Raw genomic sequence first — 22,391 nt, 5'->3', positions numbered from 1 at the left:
GCCACGTGTTGAAAGGGATTTTGGAGTCTGAATAAATGTTGTTGCAAAAGCAAAGTTTGAAGCCATTTTTCATACTTTCTAGGGGTAAAGTAAACAGAAAAATAACAGCAGCAACCCAAGGACAAAAAATTGTGTTACACAGGGTAATGAGTTTGGCAGCTATTTCTAGCAAATTGAGTGATTACATAGAGGCTCTTCACAATAGGCTCACCATTTTTGTTGCTGCCGTTGTCGTTCACGTTTAAATGCTAAACTGGAGGTCAATGGTACAAGTGAGAGCTAAGCAGGGGTGGTAATGAGACAACAGTTAGTGCCATGAACAGTCTCTCTCTCTCTCTCTAGTATAATTAGGGGTGGATATAAAGAAGAGGTGGAGGAGAGAGCTGATGTAACAAGTAAACAGAGCAAGATAGGACACACAGACAAGATAAATAATGCCATCTCAGCTGGTTGTGGAGTTGGTGATGGAAGCAATAGTAATAACAAGGTATTTTTTTCCAACACTCTCAAACAACAGCAACTTTTAACAAGAGACGGAGTAACAAAAGGAAAATAAAATGAGAGTAGTTTATATTTTTTAATGATATTATAATGATATTATAATGATATTATACCTGCATTTATGCCTGAGATCATGACCTCCTTCCAGTGACTTTTTCCTTCAAGAAGCAAATGGTAAAGAGAAAGAAAGAAAGAAAGAGAGAAGTCTATATGTTAGTATCACAAAATATTACAATTTCAATCTTCAATTGGTTAATTAATTGCTTAATTAATTAAACAAAAAAAAAACAAAAAAAAAAAAACAAAGAGAGAGAAAAACAAGGATGTTTGTTACACAGTTATTATTACTTTTCAGTTTTAGTTTTTTTTGTCTTTTCAAAGCAGATAGTAAAGGCATAAGAAGAGCATTTACGTAAAACCATTTATAATAATCTGAATAATACACAGCCAAATCTCATTTCTCAGCAGTCATTGGCTCCAGTTCCAAGACATGTGACTTAACTCAAAAACTGACTTCACATAAAAAAAACATTTTTAAAAATTTCAAATCTCACATGTCTGAATAAATGGGTTTTCATGTGTATTTTATATGATTTTCTACATCAGTATTGGTTTTTAAGTAGGTTTTTTTTAAAAAGAAAAACTTGTTGCTTTTAAATAAGTTCACTTTGACTGACATAAAGTTGAATAAATCAACTGAAGTTGAGTTTTTTTTTTTTTTTTTTCCCATTAACTTCCTGGGAAAACAATATAAAATCAAAGAAGGTATATCTTAAAACAACATAAGTTGAGGTTTGCTTGTATATCAAAATAAAACAAAACAGCCATTAGCTATCCAAATATCTGACATGTTGGTGTGCTATTTTCTAACTTTTCTTTCTATAGCAAAAAGACCCCCCTTCAATCATGAATGACCATAGGCTTGCACCTAGAAAGTTACCCTCTGAGGCACAAGTCCAGGCAAGGTTGTTTATGGAAGGCCAGCAATCACCCATGCACACCAGCCTCCCCTCTCTACGCCACTGATGATATCCAAGGGAAAAGGCAAAGGGGCCGATACAGCTTGGCATCAGTGATGTCACAACTCATTTCAACAGCTGAGTGAACTGGAGCAATCATGAAATAAAGTGTCTTGCTTAAGAACACAACACACATTCCAGTCTGGGACTCAAACTTACTACCTCATGATATTGAGCCCGATACTCTAACCACTGAGACATGCACCTCGGGGTTCCTCCAAACGATCTCTGAGGTAATGCTACTCAACAGCATGCAGAGCTTGGAGATCAGGTGGATCTCCTCCAGGTCTAGCCACTATTTCTCCAAACTGAAGGGGTCATAGTCCCAGTGCAGCAGACATGTGATTACAATGTCGCAGTAAAGGATCACAAGATAAATTCTTCCTACTGAGTCAACCAGCAGGAGAGCCAAGAACAGACCAAGAATGAGATGGTTTGATAGTATCTACAGTCTCAGCAGGAAAGTGCAATGACGGTTGCTTTTGATAGGACCCTATGGAGGAGGTGGTGCCAGAGGACTCTACTCCCACAACCCTTGCAGGAATAGCAGGCAGCGGAAATGGATGGATGGATGGATAGTAACACGAATGAATCGGTAGGGCTTTATAATTTAACAGTGGGAGAAGTTACAAGTCTTAGGTTACTGCAGTAGAATTATACTCTGATATATTCCAAATGATGTCTTCATCTTGGTTGTTACAGTCACAATGTTTTAACTATAATACCTTTTGACCATCCATAGATGCCTACCACATTTGATAACATTCTCAAAGATCTGGGCCAAACATTCTTCAATTCATGAAGGACAGATTGACTTCCTTCCACTGATGGTGCAAGGAATATTTCTCATATTAATTATTGTTGTACGTGTGATGCCACTTGTTTGTTTCACTTGAACTACAACATACACACACATGATGGAATAGCCCATCAAAGACAACATATGATGGAATAGCCCATCAAAGACAACACATGATGGAATAGCCCATCAAAGACAACGTATGAGTGTTCATTTTTTGCTGAATGACCAGCACAAATGATTTGTTTATAGTGATCAAATGTTTGTTGTGTGGTATATTTGTTTGCTCCATCCATCAATGCAATATCACCTGAACAGGCGCAAAGTGTGCCACATGTCAGGAACCATGTAAGCAAAGAATACAATCCACCACTTGGTCCAGGAATGAAACCACAATCTCACAATCCAGAGTACAAGCAACACTCTAACCACTAGGCCATGCACCCTCATTATACACACACACAGATATTGATAAAGATTCACTGGACTCCAGTCCATCAGGTAAATTGCAATATGTAACACTTAATAAAACTGGATACAGTTAATAAATTTTTGGACAATTAATCACAACATTACACCAGATATTTACAATATTTATATTTCCACTGCAATCAAATAAGTTTGGTCACGGATTGTCATCCGGTAATCCTGGACAGGATTTTATGGTCCCTAACTGGATTTGAACCAGAACACTTTGTTTTCAAACTAAGGCTAGTGATATCATTATTCACTTAGATACTGGGAAGTGCTTTGAATATTTCGGAAATGAAAGCAGCTAGTTTACTCTAAGTTGAGGCAATTCTTGGTCTTAATCATGGGCCTACTCCATTGCCAAATTTAACTCCACACTCTGCCTTCTAAGTCTTTTTAGCAGAGTCCAATCAATTGTAGGCATTAAGACTAGATTCTCCCTTTTGAACATAACATCATTTGCCAGTCTCCGAGACCCCAAAATGGTCAAAGGTGCTACGTGTATAATTATTTGTTCTTTGATTTGGCTATATATATATATATATATATATATTAGACAAAAAGAGATAACGAAGCCAAGGCTGTGAGGAGTTTTCAGGAAAGAGACATGGATATAGTCTTACAGCTGTTTCTGGGATATTATGGATATCCTTTCAGTAGAGACAATGTGAGATGGTTAAATAGAGGTACCTCAGATAATTACTTCTATCTAACCATCTCACATCGTCTCTGACGAAGGGATATCCCTAATATATCAGAAATAGCTGTAAGAGTATATCAATATCTTTTCGCTTATAAATGTCCTGAAAACTCTTCACAGCCTTGGCTTTGTTATCTCTTTTTGTCTAATATAAATATATATATATATACATGCTAATACGAGACCCACATTAGACTCCTCTCTTGTATCACTATCGAACCAAGAGTTTAACTACGGTCTGTCTATAGCACTTACTTAGCATTACCTGCCACTCTTTGGGTCTTCTAGATACCAATACCTTATATACATATATGCAAACATGCAAGTGTGTGTATTCTTGGTTTACAGAAATTATCTTCACTTCAAAATAAGGTAAACAAATGCCTAGTGGCAACAATTGCATTTGCCCTACTCAAGTATTTCTCAATCAATCAACTTATGATGACAAAGGGATTATGACTAAGATGTGAAGACCCGAATGCCTCTCCTCAGAATGTTGACATTGTTATTCAAAGTTAATAAAAAGGGTCTGTAACAAACAAGGACAGAGGGTATCCTGAGAACACTCAAGAGACACTTCTCTGCCCTCAGAGAGATAAACTTAGTGTCCTTCCATGATAAGAAGGAACATATACCATAAATACAAATAACCAAATGCTTACACATACACACTCTAGTAATACACACATGCGCACACACACACACACATACACTAGTAATATTACACAATGTCTATAGAAAACAATTATTTCTTTCCCATACATATTACTAGAAATGTAAATTTTGAGTATTAGTTTGGTGTACGATTTTGGGAGTTGATTGATAAAGAGAAATAAGAATGTGAGAGAGAGAGAGAGACTGAACAGTAGGCAAGAGAAGGTATAATACAGAGAGAGAGAGAGAGGGAGGAAGATGACAAAGATATGAGTAAAAGAGAAAGAGTAGTCAAGAGAGAGCGAGAGATGGGGTGGGGAGAAATTAAATAATATAAATACATCTACAAAATATAAAAATGCTCTTGCACATAAAGCACACACTCATTTTGCTCATATATGTATATGTGTCTTTGTATGTGTACACACACATATATATACACACACACACACAAGCACACGTTCATATAATATCCACACACATACACACACGTACACAAAGAATTTCCAGTGTAATTTCTTTAACACATGTGCAATGCACGAACATATTGCAATTTGCTTCAGACACTTTTACTGGAGAATTATTTAATCCACCAACACCAGACTGCAGCTGCTTCAATTTGGTGTTGGTACATGTGTTGTTTCTACCATTCTTTAAATTCATGTGCACACCCACGCACGCACACAAGTGCCTGTATGAGGGAACAGGCATGAAAGGGGGAATGGGTGCCTGAATACTCATTGTTTTTTGCATGTGTGTGCATCTCTCTTTCTATATATATATATATATATATATATATATATATATATATATATATATATATGTATATATATATATACATAGAGAGAGAGAGATAGAGAAAGTGAGAGAGATATACACACATGCATTCCTGTATGAATGCACGTGCATTTGTGTATTTATATAGACAAGAATGCAATACAGAACAACGTGCAGCAGAGACACAGGGGAAGTGAAACACAACACAGTGTGTGGTTGTCATGGTAACAAGCTGCTAATGCCACTCTGTCTGTTGATTGACTAAAATTTCCCAACTTAATTCCAAATAACATCAGATTCTTTAATATACGAGATAAAGTAATTGGTTGATCATAATCAAAATTCAGAGTTGAATTGATACACCAAAGCTGAAAGCAATCTGAGCAAAATTAAAGGGGGCTGATTTTGAAAATGAAACTAACAAGATCCCAGGCCCCAATCTGTTCTGGCAAAGTTTCTACAGCTGGATGCCATTCCTAACGCCAACCACTCTGAGAGTGTAGTGGGTGCCTTTCACATGCCACTGGCATGGAGGGGCCAGTCAGGTGGCACTGGCAATGACCATGCTCGAATGGTGCCTTTTACGCGCCACCAGCACAGGAGCCAGTCTAGGGGTACTGGCATCAAGCACACTTGAATGATGCTTTTTACGTGCCACTGGCATGGAGGGGCCAGTCAGGTGGCACTGGCAATGACCATGCTCGAATGGTGCCTTTTACGCGCCACCAGCACAGGAGCCAGTCTAGGGGTACTGGCATCAAGCACACTTGAATGATGCTTTTTACGTGCCACTGGCATGGAGGGGCCAGTCAGGTGGCACTGGCAATGACCATGCTCGAATGGTGCCTTTTACGCGCCACCAGCACAGGAGCCAGTCTAGGGGTACTGGCATCAAGCACACTTGAATGATGCTTTTTACGTGCCACTGGCACAGGTGCAAGTCAGGCAGTACTGGCATCAGTCATGACAACGATTTCACTTGACTCAACAGGTCTTCTCAATGGGCTTCTTTCAGTTTCCATGTGTCAAATCCACTCACTAAGCTTTGGTTGGCCTGACGCTATAGTAGAAGACACCTGCTCAAGGTACCATGAAGTGGAAGTAAACCCAAAACCATGTGGCTGGGAAGCAAACTTCTTACAACAAAACCACACCAACACACACACACACACACACACACACACACACACACGATGGGGTTCCTTCATTTTCCATCTACTAAATTCATTCACAAGGCTTTGGTCAGCCAAAGGTTAAAGTAGAAGACACTTGCCCAAGGTGTCACACAGTGGGACTGAACCCACAGCCATGTAGTTGGGAAGCAAATTTAGCACATAGCCACACCTCCACATACAGCTTCAAAAACAAAAGGAAAACCAAAGACTGCACCAGCATAGGCACAGCCTCAGACTATAACCAATAAAAGAATGCAAGAATAACAAGAATGCTTTTCCTCATTAAGTCTTTTTTTCCCCTGTCAGGGACTGACATGGAATCTAAATAGCAACAACAAACACATTTTTATGTTGCTATGTTGTAAAACCTGAGTAGGTGAGGATAGATCAGTTGAACTCCTGCCAATGTTGCACCAACTGACTCCATAGTAACACTGTACAGACCACTGGCTGAACTCACTCTCTATCAGAGCAGTTTCACTGTTTGACATGTAAACATTTTATTCAGCTTGGAGAGAGGGAGACACTTTATTTTATTTATTTCGCTTCCTGTAGTTCGGACAAGGTGTGTGTGTGTGTGTGTGTGTGATGGGGTTTATGTATGTTATAGTATTTGCACCCCTAACACGTAACTTTGACAATGATTAGGAATATGCAGCATTCCTGGTAGGTACCCTCTTCTGTCACCTCCTTCATACACTTACCTTGCCATCTAGACTCTTCCAGTCTGGCATAGTGATTAATGTAATGCACATACATACACAGTAATATATATATATATATATATATATATATATATATATATATATACACACACACACACATATATATATATATATATATATATCATCATCATTATCATCATTGCCGTTTAACATCTGCTTCCCATGCTGGTATGGGTTGTACGTTTTGACTGAGGACTGGTGAGCCAAAAAGCTGCACCAGGCTCCAATCCAATCTAGCAATGTTTCTACAGCTGGATGCCCTTCCTAACGTCAACTCCCTCCAAGAGTGTAGTGGATGCTTTTTATGTGCCACCGACACAAGGGCCATGCTTGAATGGTGCTTTCTTATGTGCCACCGGCATGGGAGCCAGTCAGGCGGCACTGGCAACGATTATGCTCGAGTGGTGCTTTTTATGTGCCACCGGTACAGGACTAGTCAGGTGGCACTGGCATCAACCATGCTCGAATGGTGCATTTTACATGCCACTGGCACTGGTGCCAATCAGGTGATGCTGTCATCAGATATGACAACGACTTCACTTGCCTCAACAGGTCTTCACGAGCACAGTTTATTGCCCATGGTGACATGCCTTTCCTGTCACCAACCCCCACGTTTCTAAGCAAGGTAATATTTCCCTGGTGTTGGATATGTTTTCGCAGAATACTGGTAGCAAACAGCACCAATTTGGCACTCATTTACAACATAATCGCACACTCACATATGATGGGATTCTTTCAGTTTCTATCAATGAAATATAATCACAGCTTTGGTTGGTTTGAGTCTGTAGCTGAAGACACTTTCGCTATGTTTCAGGGCTGTTCTGAACTTAAATTCTACAAAGGCTGACTTTGCTTTCCATTGAAAAAGCTTTGGTCAGTCGAAGGCTATATAGTAGAAGACACTTGCCTGAGTGTCTTACTTGCAGTAAGACTGAACCCGGAACCATGTAGTTGGCAAGTAAACTTCTTACCACATAGCAGCATCTGTGCCTGTATTTATCAAAAGTATGACAGGAAGGTGGGGGTCATGACTGGAAAGCCTTTCATCAGAGGTGTTTGCTTCAGCAGGGCTGACCTGCGGCTAAACAACAACAAGAACAACAGTGGCTATCTAAAAAGAATGAAAAGCAATTTGTAGAAGGGACCAGTTTCACACAGGAACAGGACACTCAGCAGCCCTTGACACTGATCTCTTCCTGAGATAGAAGGCTCTTTCTTAGAGGAGGAGAAGGAGGAGGAGGAAAAAGAGGAGGAAAAGGAGGAGAGAGAAAGAGGCATGTGTGTGTGTGTGTGAGAGAGAGAGAGCATGTGTGTGTGCATGAGAGAGAGAGAGAGGAAGTGTCTGTATGTATGTGTATGTGTTTGTACGAGTGTGTGTGTGTGAGAGAGAGAGAGAGTCCATATGTGCGTATGAGATGGAGAGAGAGATTTTGTATGTGTAGGTGAGAGAATGTATGAATATGAGAGGAAGTGAGAGAGAGAGAGAGAGAGAGAGAGAGAGAGAGAGAGATGTGTGTGGTATATGAGTGTCAGAAAGTGTGTGTGTGTGTTTGAAAGAGAGAGACAGACAGACCAAGAAAGTATGTGAGTGTGACAGTCTGTGTGTATGTATGTGCATATAGTGTTGTGTGTAGGAGATTGCAAGGCCATAAACCCCTGTAACCCCTCCACCAGCGTTATCTTCATAAGTGCCTTCTGGCATCAACGGTGTAGCACCATAATTCTAACCCACACCACCACCACCATCACATCCACTAATAATTGGTATAGGAACCCCACCGTCACCACCACCTCCTCAAACTAGAGCTAGTGCCAGGGCAACAAAAAAAAAAATTATGGTTATATTTGCAATGATGCTAAAAGTCTGACATTTTGTCAGTTAAAATCATGTTGACACTGATGAATATATGAATTTACACACACACACACACACAGATATGAATAGATGTGTGTGTGTGTGTGTGTGTGTGTGTGCATGTAGGCATGCATACATATTACGTGTAATTCTATTTTGTTCTGGGTCAGTAATATGGATGCATGTAAGGTATATATGAGCGTGTGCACATGTATGTGTGTGCTTGTGTGATGTAAATAAGGAAAAGCATACAAACATATATTAAAAACACACCTATATTCAGACAGGTTTTTTTTTTTTTACCCAGGTGTGGCTGTGTAGTTAAGAAGTTTGCTTCCCAACCACATGGTTTCAAGTTCAGTCCCACTGCATTGTACACTGGAAAAATGTCTTTTGATATAAACCCAGGCCAACCAGAGCTTTGTGAATTAATTTGGTCGATGGAAACTGAAAGAAGCGTATCGTGTGTGTGTGTGTGTGTGAAGGCACATGGCTCAGTGGTTAGAGTGCCGGGCTCACAATCATGGGGTAGTGAGTTCAATTCCCGGACTGGGCTGTGTGTTGTATTCTTGAGCAAGACACTTTATCTCAATGTTGCTCTAGTTCTACTCAGTTGTATATATATATATATATATATATATATATATATACTTAAAACTAATATAGAAGATGTGTATGATATTTACCTAAAAGGAAAACTATAATTGTCACTAAATATGACCAGGGTGTTAGAAACACCTACATTGCTAGAAATAAGAGCTAAAATACTCTCATGCTGTAGTCAAAAACACAGAATTGTACACATATATACACACAGTACATTTAATCTTTTTATCTATCCCTTCAGTCCTAGCAAATGAAAAATGTACCTTATGTGCATATGATATATATATATATATATATATATATATATATATATATATATATATATATCTTAGTTCTATCCAACATATGGCTTTCTGGGCAGTAATCTATCCAGTTCCTAAAATAACTTCTTGAATTTTGTTCTTGTATTTTTATTTATTTATCTCTCTCTCTCTCGCCTGCCAGTAAATAAATAAGGTAATCTGCTAAATGTAATCCTAAAACAAATAAAGAGGTTTTTTTTTTTTTTAAACATCTGAAAGTGTAACAACAAATTTGGGTGCACTAACTGATAAATCTGGAAGTTTACCTTTGCTCCTATTTGCAATGTTTGCAATGTTTCTGTAGCTAAATTGTGCTATGCCTACAGCTAAATCAGTGCTGCCCCCGTGCATATAGATAAATCTGTGCTGTGCCTATAGCCAAATCTATGATGTACCCATAGCTAAATTTCAATGTTCCTATATAAAGAAAAGTTGGAAATGTTCCTGATTAACCCGACTTAGCTAAGTCTGACAGAATACTTATCTTCCTTTTACTAAATCAGGAAGTAGATACATTTACATCATCATCATCATCATCATCATCATTTAACGTCCGCTTTCCATGCTAGCATGGGTTGGACGATTTGACTGAGGACTGGTGAACCAGATGGCTACACCAGGCTCCAGTCTGATCTGGCAGAGTTTCTACAGCTGGATGCCCTTCCTAATGCCAACCACTCTGAGAATGTAGTGGGTACTTTTACGTGCCACCAGCACGACGGCCAGTCAGGTGGTACTGGCAACGGCCACGCTCAAAATGCTGTATTTTATGTGCCACCTGCACAGGAGCCAGTCCAGCGGCACTGGCAACAATCTCGCTCGAATGTCTTTACACGTGCCAGGAAGGCGACGCTGGGCACAGGTGCCATCACCATTTCGCTTACCTATTGCTAAATCAGAAAGCATATCCACTTTAGCCATTGTGATATCAGAAAGTAAAATGGTGAATCGGCTGGATTGATGATTGCACGTCAGATACAATGCTTAGCAGAAATTTCTTTCAGCTCTTTACCTTTTACCTTTGCCTACTTTCAGTCATTAGACTGTGACCATGCTGGAGCATCACATTGAAGAATTTTAGTCAAACAAACCAACCTCAGTACTTATTTGTTCTTTTAAGCCCTAGCACTTATTCCATCATTTTCCTTTGCCAAACTGCTAAGTTATGGAGATGGAAACACACCAACCTAGTTCACTTGCATGGCTTTGGTCAGCCCCAAGGCTATAGCAGAAGTCAGTTGCCCAAGGTGCCATGCAGAGGGACTGAACCTGGAACAATGTGATTAGGAAGCAAATTTCTTACCACAAAGCCATGCCTGTGTTTATTGCTAACTGAGAAAGAGCATCTTTTTACCTATTGTGAAATCAGAGAAAGTGTACTGATTTGCCTATTGTGATACTGTTGTGGAAGGATTCTGACCACCCCCAAGTAACTAAAACTGGACTGACACATTGCCATAAAATAAAGTATTGTGAGCAATTGAGGGAAAGCAGTTCACTGTGAGCCGTTGGCAGAGAGCAATTTAACCTTGTGTAACGGTAATAATAGTGCAACATGTGAATACTTTCTTCTCCACTGCTTCATTAAATTATTTATCCAACACCAGGATATAAAAGATACCAAGAAAGTGCACCGATTTACCTACTGTCAAATCGTTGCTACACACTTACACAAATAGCTCATTGTGATCTCTATTGAAATGGAAACACTTAATGGATCTAAAATTAGCATGACGAGTTATTTTTAGATTTTCTGACATAATTCTTTTCTAAATGCAGATTAACAATAACAATTGCCGGTGCTTTTACAGGGAAGAATTGAGGTGAGGGAGAGCGCAACAAAAGGTTAATTGCTTTTGTTTCTTCCTCTTTCTCACCTTTTTATTTCTTTTCTCACTCCCCTCACTATTTTCCACTCGTTGACTTTTTAAACATACCATTAATGGATATACGTTTCCATTCTTAAAAATAATTCTACTAGTTTTGCAGTTAACATCCAGCAGCAGCATAAGCAGGCCTCAAGAATATAGGTTAGCAGAGTTGTTTAAATCTACACTGCAGTGACAGAGAGTTAACGAGAATCTGATGAACTCATTAATCCAATAGTCATCCATAAGAAAAATAATTAAAAAAAATCTCTGCAATAATTACTTTCTATTTTATATTTATTTCAACAAGAAACAAGAAACATAAATGAACAATAAAGATTAACAGTTCATGAAAAATGGAAAAATAATAGCGGGAGGGAAGATATAGATCATCCCCATCATCATCATCATCATCAACAGCATCATCTAATGTGCACTTTTCCATGCTCACATAGGTCTGAAGGAATTTGCTGAGGCAGATTTTCGACAGTCAGATGCCTCTGCTGTCACTAACCCTCACCTGTTTCCAAACAAGGTAATATTTTCCAATAGCTAGATTATGTTTTCCACAAAAGACTAGAAATGAACAACCTTGCTTGTATGATGATGATGATGACAATGATGATGATGACAATGATGATGATGCTCATTTATAACCATCAAATGATGTCTAGAGAAGGGTATACACATATACTCTCTTTACTCTTTTACTTGTTTCAGTCATTTGACTGCGGCCATGCTGGAGCACCGCCTTTAGTCGAGCAAATCGACCGCAGAACTTATTCTTTGTAAGCCTAGTTCTTATTCTATCAGTCTCTTTTGCCGAACCGCTAAGTATTCTTTATAACTGTGGCCATTCTGATGCTATGTGATTTGTAGTCTCATCTGAATCCTCACCCATTCTGCATTTGGGTAAGCAGTCTTTGTTGATCTGTTCTTTTGATCCAATTTATCTCTAGTAACTCTTCTTATTTCTTTATTGCCCACAAGGGGCTAAGCATAGAGGGGACAAACAAAGGTATTAAGTCGATTACATCGACCCCAGTGCATAACTGGTACTTAATTTATCGGCCCCAAAAGGATGAAAGCAAAAGCAAAGTCGACCTCGGCGGAATTTGAACTCAGAACGTAGCGGCAGACGAAATACCACTAAGCATTTTGCCCGGCGTGCTAACGGTTCTGCCAGCTCGCTGCCTTTCTAGAAACTCTTCTGCTGCCACCAAGATCATTCCCTTGGTTTTCTTCTTCAATGGTCCTTTCTACAACTGGAGCAAGATGTCCTTGTCATCCCATATCCCCTGTTTTATTGTTTGGGGATCTTTTAAGAATACTCAGTGGAGCTGTATGATTTCTTCTTGTCCACATTTGTTTTCCTTTTTGGGGTTCTGAACATTCAGTAAAATAATAGTTCTTTGCTTACTACTTCCCTAAGGGATGTTTCCCCCTTTTCTTTTTACATTGGAAGTTAGACATGTCAAGCAGTGGAGGGTGATGATGACAAACACGCACAGACACACACACGGTGATTTGCCATGCTTGAGAAGACACACCAAGCTAAATGAAATCGTAGTCATGGCCAGCGGATGAAATGTGAAAGGCATTTGTACTGGTGACACATAAAAGGCACTCGTGCCAGTGACACATGGAAGGCACTCGTGCTGTAAAAGACAGCCGTGTTGGTGATGTGTAAAAGGCTGGTGACATGTAGAGTTCACCTGTGCTCGTGACACATATAAGTCACACATGTTGGTGACACATAAAAGACACCCAGTACACTCTATGAAGTGATTGGCATTAGGAAGGGCATCCAGCCGTAGAAACCAAGCCAAAACAGATTGGAGCCTGGTGCAACTCTCAGGCTTACCAGTTCCAGTCAAACCATCTAACCCATGCCAGCATGGAAAATGAATGCTAAATGATGACGATGATATATATTCAACAAGCTTCCACACAGTTTCTATCAAGCAAGTTCATTCACAAGGCTTGGTTGGCTTGAAGCTATAGACGACATTTGCCCAAGGCATTATGCAGTGGGATTGAACCTAAAACCCTGTGACTGCAACCATACAGCTTTGTCTTTCTTTTCCTCCCTAAATGCCAGAATGTGGCAGAGGGAAAATATTCCAAGAGACGTCAATCAAACAGCCAATATAAATACAAATGGCAACAAAGACAGACAAAATCAAATACGCCACTAGGTGGCACTCTCTGTAGGTCTACCCTCTCTGCTTATGTATCTAATGTCTACATTCTTCTGTTACACAGTGAAACGGTAGAAGCTAACGGAATTAATGACAACTACGGCCCAAGTACATTGGCAACTGGTGACTAATGAAAAGTTGACAAAGTCAAATAAATTACTCCTGACAAAGTATTATTATTATTATTATTATCATTATTACTATATTACATACTTGAGAATAAATGTTTGAATAATCCTAGGTTAACGACAAATTAATTAACTGTTTGAGCTAGTTCTACGACACCACCACCACCACCTCGGCCAGATTATAATCTAGATGCTAATTTTGAAATGTAAATATACGCCTTTTGCTAAATGGAAAACTAGGGAAACTGGGATATACATAGCTTATGCCATACAGTACAATTAATATTCTTATAACATATATAACTAGAATTGAAAACTTGATGCATATTATCATTATTATTATTATTATTATTATGGTTCTGGTTCTGGGTTCAGTCCCACTGCGTGGCACCTTGGGCAAGTGTCTTCTACTATAGCCATGGGCCGACCAAAGCCTTGTGAGTGGATTTGGTAGACGGAAACTGAAAGAAGCCCGTCGTATATATGTGTGTGTGTATATATATATATATATATATATATATATATATATATATATATATAATTGGAGGTTCTCCTGCATCAGGAGGACTGCATCATTCATATATTCACATACTTCATATATTCTGTGTACTTTTACCTCATTTCACCTGCTTTTATATTTCTGGGCGCCCATATCTTTTAACTAAAACCCCACACAAATTATAAAGTCTTTATGATGTCCCCTTTATGTGGTGCCCCTACAGTGAATATAAGAAACCATCATTGTCGTCGTCATCATAATTATTATTCTTATTGTCATTGTTATTATTATTATTAAGGAGGTAAGATGGCAGACTCGTTAGCAAACTGGACAAAATGCTAAGTTAGCTTTACCTTTCACAATCAATGAAACACATACCGGTGAAATACTGGGGTCAATGCAATCAACTAGCCCCTTCCCTCCAAAATTTCAGGCCTTGTGCCTATAGTAGAAAGGATTATTATTATTATTATTATTATTATTATTAAGATGGCAAGCTGGCAGAATAATTAGCATGCCGGGTAAAATGCTTAGTGGCATTTCATCCATCTTTATGTTCTGAGCTCAAATCTTGCTGGGGTTGACGTTGCCTTTCATCCTTTTGGGGGGTCAATAAATTAAGGACCAGTGAAGCACTGGGGTTGATGTAATCAACTAGTCCACCCACCAAAAATTTCACGTCTTGTGCTTATAGTAGAAAGGATTATTATTAATGTTGTTGTTGTTGTTGTTGTTGTTGTTGTTGCTGCTATCATTATTTAATGAAAAAAGAAGAAAGGAAATTTGGCATTAATGTATTTTAAATTAAATTGTAATTTGAAACCCTTTAAAGCTAAACCGTATCAACTCTTGAAGCAGGCCAATATAAACATCATGGTGTTTTACAAAATCTGAACGATTCCGAGTGGCGACGATGGCGCTGTTGCATTTGTTTTTTTTTTAATGTTTTTCTTGTTATTTTCACATTCTTAGAAATTAATTAAAATGACAGAGAGAAAGAGAGACGGTGGGGGGGGGGGGGGGTAGAGAGAAAATTAATTTCTTTAAAACAAACAACCTAGAGAGGAAGCCCAAGCCATCACAGGAACATTTATATGATCATTCAATGTACTAGAAATAGCAGCTAAATTTCCTCAAAGCTTTAGCCTTCAAGTTACTATAAGCATCAGACCAGAAATTTTGGAGGTGGGGTGGCCACTTGGTTACATTGACCCATAGTACTTATTTTATCAATTCCTGAAAGACAAATCTGGCTTTGGCAGAATCTGAATTCAGAAGATTAAAGATGGTCTGAAATGCTTCTAAGCATTTTGGTCCAGCTTGCTAATGATTCTGCTGACCCACTGCCATGATAAAAACTGGTGAGAAGACAAACCACTTCCAGTGCTTCAAAATGATCACATCTCACTGCTCAGGAACTTCACCGTTCAAACTGACAGAAAGATAGGTGCAAATAGGCCAGACGTTATATTGAAGGACTTCAGACAAAAATCATGCCTCCTCATCGATATGACTGTCCCAATCGACATAAATGTATCTTTCATGACCCACCAAAAAATTGAGCAAAAATAAGGATCTTGAAATAGAAATTGACAAAATGTGGAAAACAATACATGTTGTCATAGGTGCCCTAAGAATGATAGCAAAAGGGGTTGATTGCTACCTAGCTCAGATACCAGGAAATCCAAAAATAGCAGAAATTCAAAAAATAGTGCTCATGGGAACTGCCCATATCCTACATAAAATATTGTCTATGTAATCCCAATTTTAAAACAAACTTATAATTTTCTTAGTTTTCTTAGACATTCTCTCGAACAATACTTTGTGCAGAACCAAATATATGACACCCTAGTCATAACACCAACTTGAACTTTTAACTTCTCTCTTGAGATCTGCGGGTGAGACTTGGAGTCAACGTGTACAAATACAAAGCAATAGTTCAAAATATAATAATAATAATGACAACAAAACAATAGAGATAATAATAATAATCTCAGCAAAGGAATTTGACACACTGTTGAAACATAAAGACCTTCAGACTGAGATATCTAGGTCATGGCAATTAAAAACCAAAACCATCCCTGTTGTTGTAGGTGCCCTGGGAATGATCAAGAAAAGTAGTGACAAATGTTTTGACCAGATTCCTGGGAAACCAACAATCTTTGAGACTCAAGAAATTGTGTTGACATCAACAGCCCACATTCTCAAGAAGTTTCTCTCCATCCAATATATACATGCCTTAGGTCTCTGGTTCAGACTTGGCCAGAATATGAAATGAAATGATCTAAGAACCAAAGTAGTTTATGCTACAGGGGTCTCCTTACATCCTATAAATTAAAAATGGGTCAACAAAGTAAGTAACCAGACTGAAATATATGCTTGGAGGTGGGGGTCCAATATGATATGGTAAAACCCTGGAAAGCAGTGTCCTAGCGTGGCCCTCATCCAATGACTGAAATCAACTCGAGAATAATAAACAAATCTGGGGTACAGGGTGGCATGTGAGCATGTGTGTGGATAGGGGAATATATAGAGGAAGGTAGGTATGTATGTATGTATGCATATAGATAGATGGTTACATAGAGAAAGATAGGTGCATACATATGTCTGAACAGGGGCACACTAAGAGTATTATGGGCCCTCAGTGTGCTTTAGTAGAGTTAACATGTAGAGTGCGGGCCCTCGGGCAGTGCCCAATTGACTGATGGCTCCGTCTGCCCCTGTGTGTGTACATGTGTTTATAGACACATGGATACATAAAGAGAGATGTGTTTGTATAAATGTGTGTGTGTGTGTGTGTGTGTGTGTGTGTGTGTGTGTGTAATAAACAGAGAATTGAATGAACATTCAAAAGTAAAGAGGAAACTGATGTACTTACTGAAATGAAGGTGGTCGGCTGTCCCCGATGCCCCCTAATCGTTCGGGGGGTATATCTCCTGCTTGAGAATCTGTACACTGGGACTGGTTATCACTACTCTCTGCGGGGACCAACTGTAAAGAAATCACAGAAGGGCCAAAATTAATATTCAAACAACAAATGAAATACCAGGTAGATAAAAAAAGCACAAATGGAACAAGGAAAATAAGAATCAAATAGTGAGACAACATGAGAGGTTACAGCAGGTAGGCAATTCAAAAGGTGACACAGGCTGGTGTAGTTGTGTGTGCTAAGAAGTTGCTTCCCAAACTATATGATTTTGGGTTCAGTCTCACTGCGTGGCACCTTGATCAAGTGTCTTCTTCTATAGCCTGATGCCAACCAAAGCCTTGTGAATGGATGCGGAACACAGAAACTGAAAGCCCTTTGTGTATATGATGTCGCATGATCACATGACTGATCAAGCTGTCAGGTGTTATACAGTGTTGGCCACAATGCACTTTTGCATTGTTATGATGCCATCTCGCTGGTTAGGCGAGCAAGCCAACATTGCCTCCTGACTGAAGGGGGACTGGAGCAATATGAAATGAAATGTTTTGCTCAAGAACACAACACGCTGCCCAATCGAACCCGTGACCTGGCGATCATGAGTGCAACAGCCAAACCACTAGGCCACACACCTTCATATATATCTATACATATATAAACAGCAATCTGTTTGGTTGTCTGTCTGTTTGTGTCAAGTTGCCATCTACACTCATTAAATGAATCTTCATGAAACTTTTTATACATGTTAAACCAACATCTAGTTTGTTACTAGGCCCATTGCAGTTTAATAAAAATCTATAATTGGGCAGCTCGGGCCCCTAGAAGGGATACAGATAAAACCCATCTATTTTCCTTTAATGGCCAAGGGGAAAATAACCCTTTTATTTTTCTCTTTTGCCCACTAGTCATTTTTCCCTCCAGTATCATTAGAGTGACCAGTAGCCAATGGTTACATTGTATAAATACATGTGTTCTAGTGGACTTTCTGACAAGAAGTTGTCAGACAAGGTCAGTGATACTTCCAATCTAACCCCTGTCCTATGTCAATATATAAATTTTAATAATATTTCATAGACCTACCTAAGATTTTTCATTTAAAACAAATTTGAGTAATATCTCCCCATGGGTTATGGAGACATTAACGCCAGACCTTAATTGCAAATTTTACCATTAACATACTGTTTCCAAGGCAACTGTACAAAAATTTTTCCAAATATTACATTTTATTTGGTATAAATCAAATTGAGTATGTTTATTTCTTAGTTTTTGAACTGTTAGGGTTACTTTTGTACTTTACCCAGAACAACCCTTAAACAAGTAAATAGTATTTTCCTCAACAATAGATCCACTTATTTCGGTTAGTGACTTATTCACAAATATACCATGAATGACGATGCCTCCTTTCATGTCACTTCAGCCAATTAACAGGTGCTGTATGAAGAACTTTTCAGAGTTACTTTGAATTGCTATTATCTCATATCCAATTGGCCTGTTATTACGTAACATGCTTCACGAATTTGGTATACATACCTTATTCGTATTTCCTTCTATGTTCTGTATACTCTGGGAATGCATTAAAGCCCTTTTCGGGGCTACTTTATTTGTATTGGTACTATCGGGTAACTAATTTGCATGTTATTACGTAACTGACTTCAGGATTTTGGTATTCATAACTTATTGGGATTTCCTAAAAACAAGATCCCTATGTAAGCCGGTTCGGTATTCTCCGTAAATATTCAAAAACCGTTTTAAGGGTTACATACTTTGTATTGTTGCAATTGGATGAGCAAAACAATTATGAGAATGAGACCAGGGGTAAGCCCCACTTTTCTGGGAATTCCAGGTACGTCAGTGTGTGTGTGTGCATTAAGGTTACCATTGGTTTCACGAAGAAAAATATCTTAATGTCCTAATATGTCAAGCCAATCACATGGAGGAATGGTGTTCATCTCCATTTTGGATACAAACCAATGGTAGCTTTAATACATAAAAGAAATTCTATCCACCAATGCAGTGATAAGCACTCATTCTCATCATTCAACAATATTTCAGGATGATACTCTACTCTATTTTATTCTTTTACTTGTTTCAGTCATTTGACTGCGGCCATGCTGGAGCACCGCCTTTAGTCGAATCAAATCGACCCCAGGACTTATTCTTTGTAAGCCTAGTACTTATTCTATCGTTCTCTTTTGCCGAACCGCTAAGTTTACGGGGACCTAAACACACCAGCATCGGTTGTCAAGCGATGTTGGGGGGACAAACACAGATACACAACATATACACACACACACACACACACACATATATATATATATATATACAACAGGCTTCTTTCAGTTTCCGTCTACCAAATCCACTCACAAGGCTTTGGTCGGCCCGAGGCTATAGCAGAAGACACTCACCCAAGGTGCCACGCAGTGGGACTGAACCCAGAACCATGTGGTTGGTAAGCAAGCTACTTACCACACAGCCACTCCTGTGCCTGATCTTTTCTTTTTTTCCTAAATAAACACACATTATATATTCATTCTTCACTTCAGTTTTATTATTATGCATATATACACAAAAAACATAAAAAAACAAAAGCATACATTAGATAATGTCCTAGGTATCCCCCCCCCCCCGCCTCTAAAATGGACTGAAATGGAATGTGATCAAGATAGAGCTAAACAACAATAATAAAGGAGACATTAACAAAAATACTTCTAGATACACTGTACCTAAAATAAAGAGGCAATGCCATGGTTGAAATCGTTTTCATTACAGCTTCACCCATTTTTAATTCCTCTGGAAGCTTAACAACTACCACTATCATCATCATCATCATCATCATCACCACCCACAGTGCCACATTCACCAGCAGCCCAGTAAAAGTAAACAAAAGATGGTGAGTCGTAATCTCCCGTCCAATCTCTTCTACTTAGAATAACGAATGTAATTAAGAATGAAAGAAAGAAAAAAAAATGTAATGTAACAGGTGCAGAGAGAAACATGAAGCTGTGGAGATTTTTACCAAATGTCCACAAAGGTGTGGAAGCTGCTTGTTGTGATCACTGTGGCTGGAAGCCTTTTCAATAACAATAACCAGCTGATAACATTAAGCAAATAAAGGACCCACTGATTTTGATAAAAACAATCAGCTGGTAACATTGTCCATATTATAAGCAGCTCCCACTCTGTATGTGTGTGGTGTGTATGTGTGTGTATGTGCATGTGTATGTGTGAATATGTGTGTATACTCTTTACTCTTTTATTTGTTTCAGTCATTTGACTGCGGCCATGCTGGAGCACCGCCTTTAGTCGAGCAAATCGACCCCAGGACTTATTCTTTGGATGCCTAGTACTTATTCTATCGATCTCTCTTGCCAAACCGCTAAGTTACAGGGACATAAACACACCAGCATCAGTTGTCAAGTGATGTTGGGGGGACAAACACAGACATACAAACATATACACATATATACGATGGGCTTCTTTCAGTTTCCGTCTACCAAATCCACTCACAAGGCTTTGGTCGGCCCGGGGCTATAGTAGAAGACACTTGCCCAAGGTGCCACGCAGTGGGAATGAACCCGGAACCATGCGTTTGGTAAGCAAGCTACTTACCACACAGCCACTCCTGCACCTATATATATTTTCTTTGAGACCGGAGTCCCAAACCAGCTGCTAACCAAGTAACAAAACTTCCCAGGGTTTATAAATGTGCATAGGGATGTAAACAAACCAAAACCAGCCGTCAAACAGTGGTGGGACAAACACACACACACACACATATATATATGTGGACTTCTTTCAGTTTCCGTCTCCCAAATTCACTCACAAGGCTTTGGTTAGCCCAAGGCTATAGTAGAAGATACTTGCCTAAGCCACCACACAGTGAGATTGAACCCAGAGCCATGTGGTCAGGAAGCATGCTTCTTACCATACAGCCATGCCTGTGCTTCACCTAAAATGATGGGTACAAATGAAAATTTGTAACCAGGATACAAGATCCATATGCTCCATTATTAGTTCACCATAAGCGTTCCCTTTTCCCTGAACTTTCAACAGCAAGCTCACATCCACAAGGCAACCGACCTTGTGGACTTCAAATAATAGACAATGTTGATGATGACCACTGAGCAGGCAGAATCACTAACACACCAAACAAAATGTCTAGAGGCGTTTCATCTGTCTTGTGTTCTGAGTTCAAATACCACTGAGGTCAACTTTGCATTTCATCTTTTCGAGGTCAATAACATAAGCACCAGTTGAACCCTGGAGTCGATGTAGTCGACTTATCCCCCTCCTCCAAAATTGCTGGCCATGGGCCAAAATTTGAAACCATTATTGGTGGAGGTGGTGATGATGGCGGTTGCAGTAGTAGTGAGGTTATGTGAAATAAAGTAATTCCACTGGGAAACCAGTGGCAGGCTGAAAAGTGGGAGCTTGTCGGCGGGGGAAGTACTTACTGCCATTACACAGCAATAATAAAACAAGAAAAAGTTAACATAAAATATGTAACATAAGGTAAAAAAATAAGTGCAAAGATATCGATACCATCCCTTTTTATTTTATTTATATATATATATATATATATATATATATATATGTCATACCGGCCATGACGAAGGGAAATAGCCCTGAAACTCGAGTCGCCTTTATATATTTATATTTATATTTATATATTTGATCCTTTATATTGAACACTCAATATTTCATCTACATTCAATACTTTATTTCATGGTGCCATCCATTTTTATTTTATCTTATTTTATATTATATATTGTATATTATATTATATATTGTATATTCCATATTCTATATCCCACATTGGTTCTGCAGGAATATAAATAAAACATAAAAAACAGACAGTGTTGGAACTCTTTTAAACAAAATAATATATTCCTCTATACACAATCATACAAAAAAACCACCTTTTTTGTATTTATTTTTACTCGCATATATATATATATATATATATATATATATATATATATATATACACACACACACACACACACATACACACACATATATATATGTGTATATATATATACACATATATAGTTTAAACTCGTACAAACAAATAAAAATATCAACATTGGTATTGGTTTTTGAAGACCAGGATGAAGAAGAAGGAGAGAAAAAAATGAAACTAAAGTAATTTTTATAATTAAAAAAGCAAATTGGAATCAAGCAA

At 38.6% G+C, this 22,391-nt stretch overlaps 1 protein-coding gene across 1 annotated transcript in view; it reads right to left on the bottom strand.

The window, feature by feature from the left end:
- Nucleotides 1-563: 563 nt before the first annotated feature.
- Nucleotides 564-22,391, bottom strand: part of LOC106876540 (segment polarity protein dishevelled homolog DVL-3) — a 165,890-nt gene continuing 144,062 nt past the window's right edge. Inside the window, exons 3-4 of the mRNA XM_089343017.1 lie at nt 17,159-17,271; nt 564-659 (exon numbers count right to left, since the gene is read on the bottom strand). Coding sequence (XP_089199143.1) covers nt 587-659; nt 17,159-17,271 — 186 coding nt within the window. The 3' untranslated portion in view covers nt 564-586. The remainder of the gene's footprint in view (nt 660-17,158; nt 17,272-22,391) is intronic.

This window comes from Octopus bimaculoides, chromosome 26 (assembly GCF_046866305.1).
Source record: "Octopus bimaculoides isolate indiv1 chromosome 26, ASM4686630v1, whole genome shotgun sequence".
Lineage (NCBI taxonomy): Eukaryota > Metazoa > Mollusca > Cephalopoda > Octopoda > Octopodidae > Octopus > Octopus bimaculoides.
This window is presented reverse-complemented; position numbering and strand designations above follow the sequence as displayed.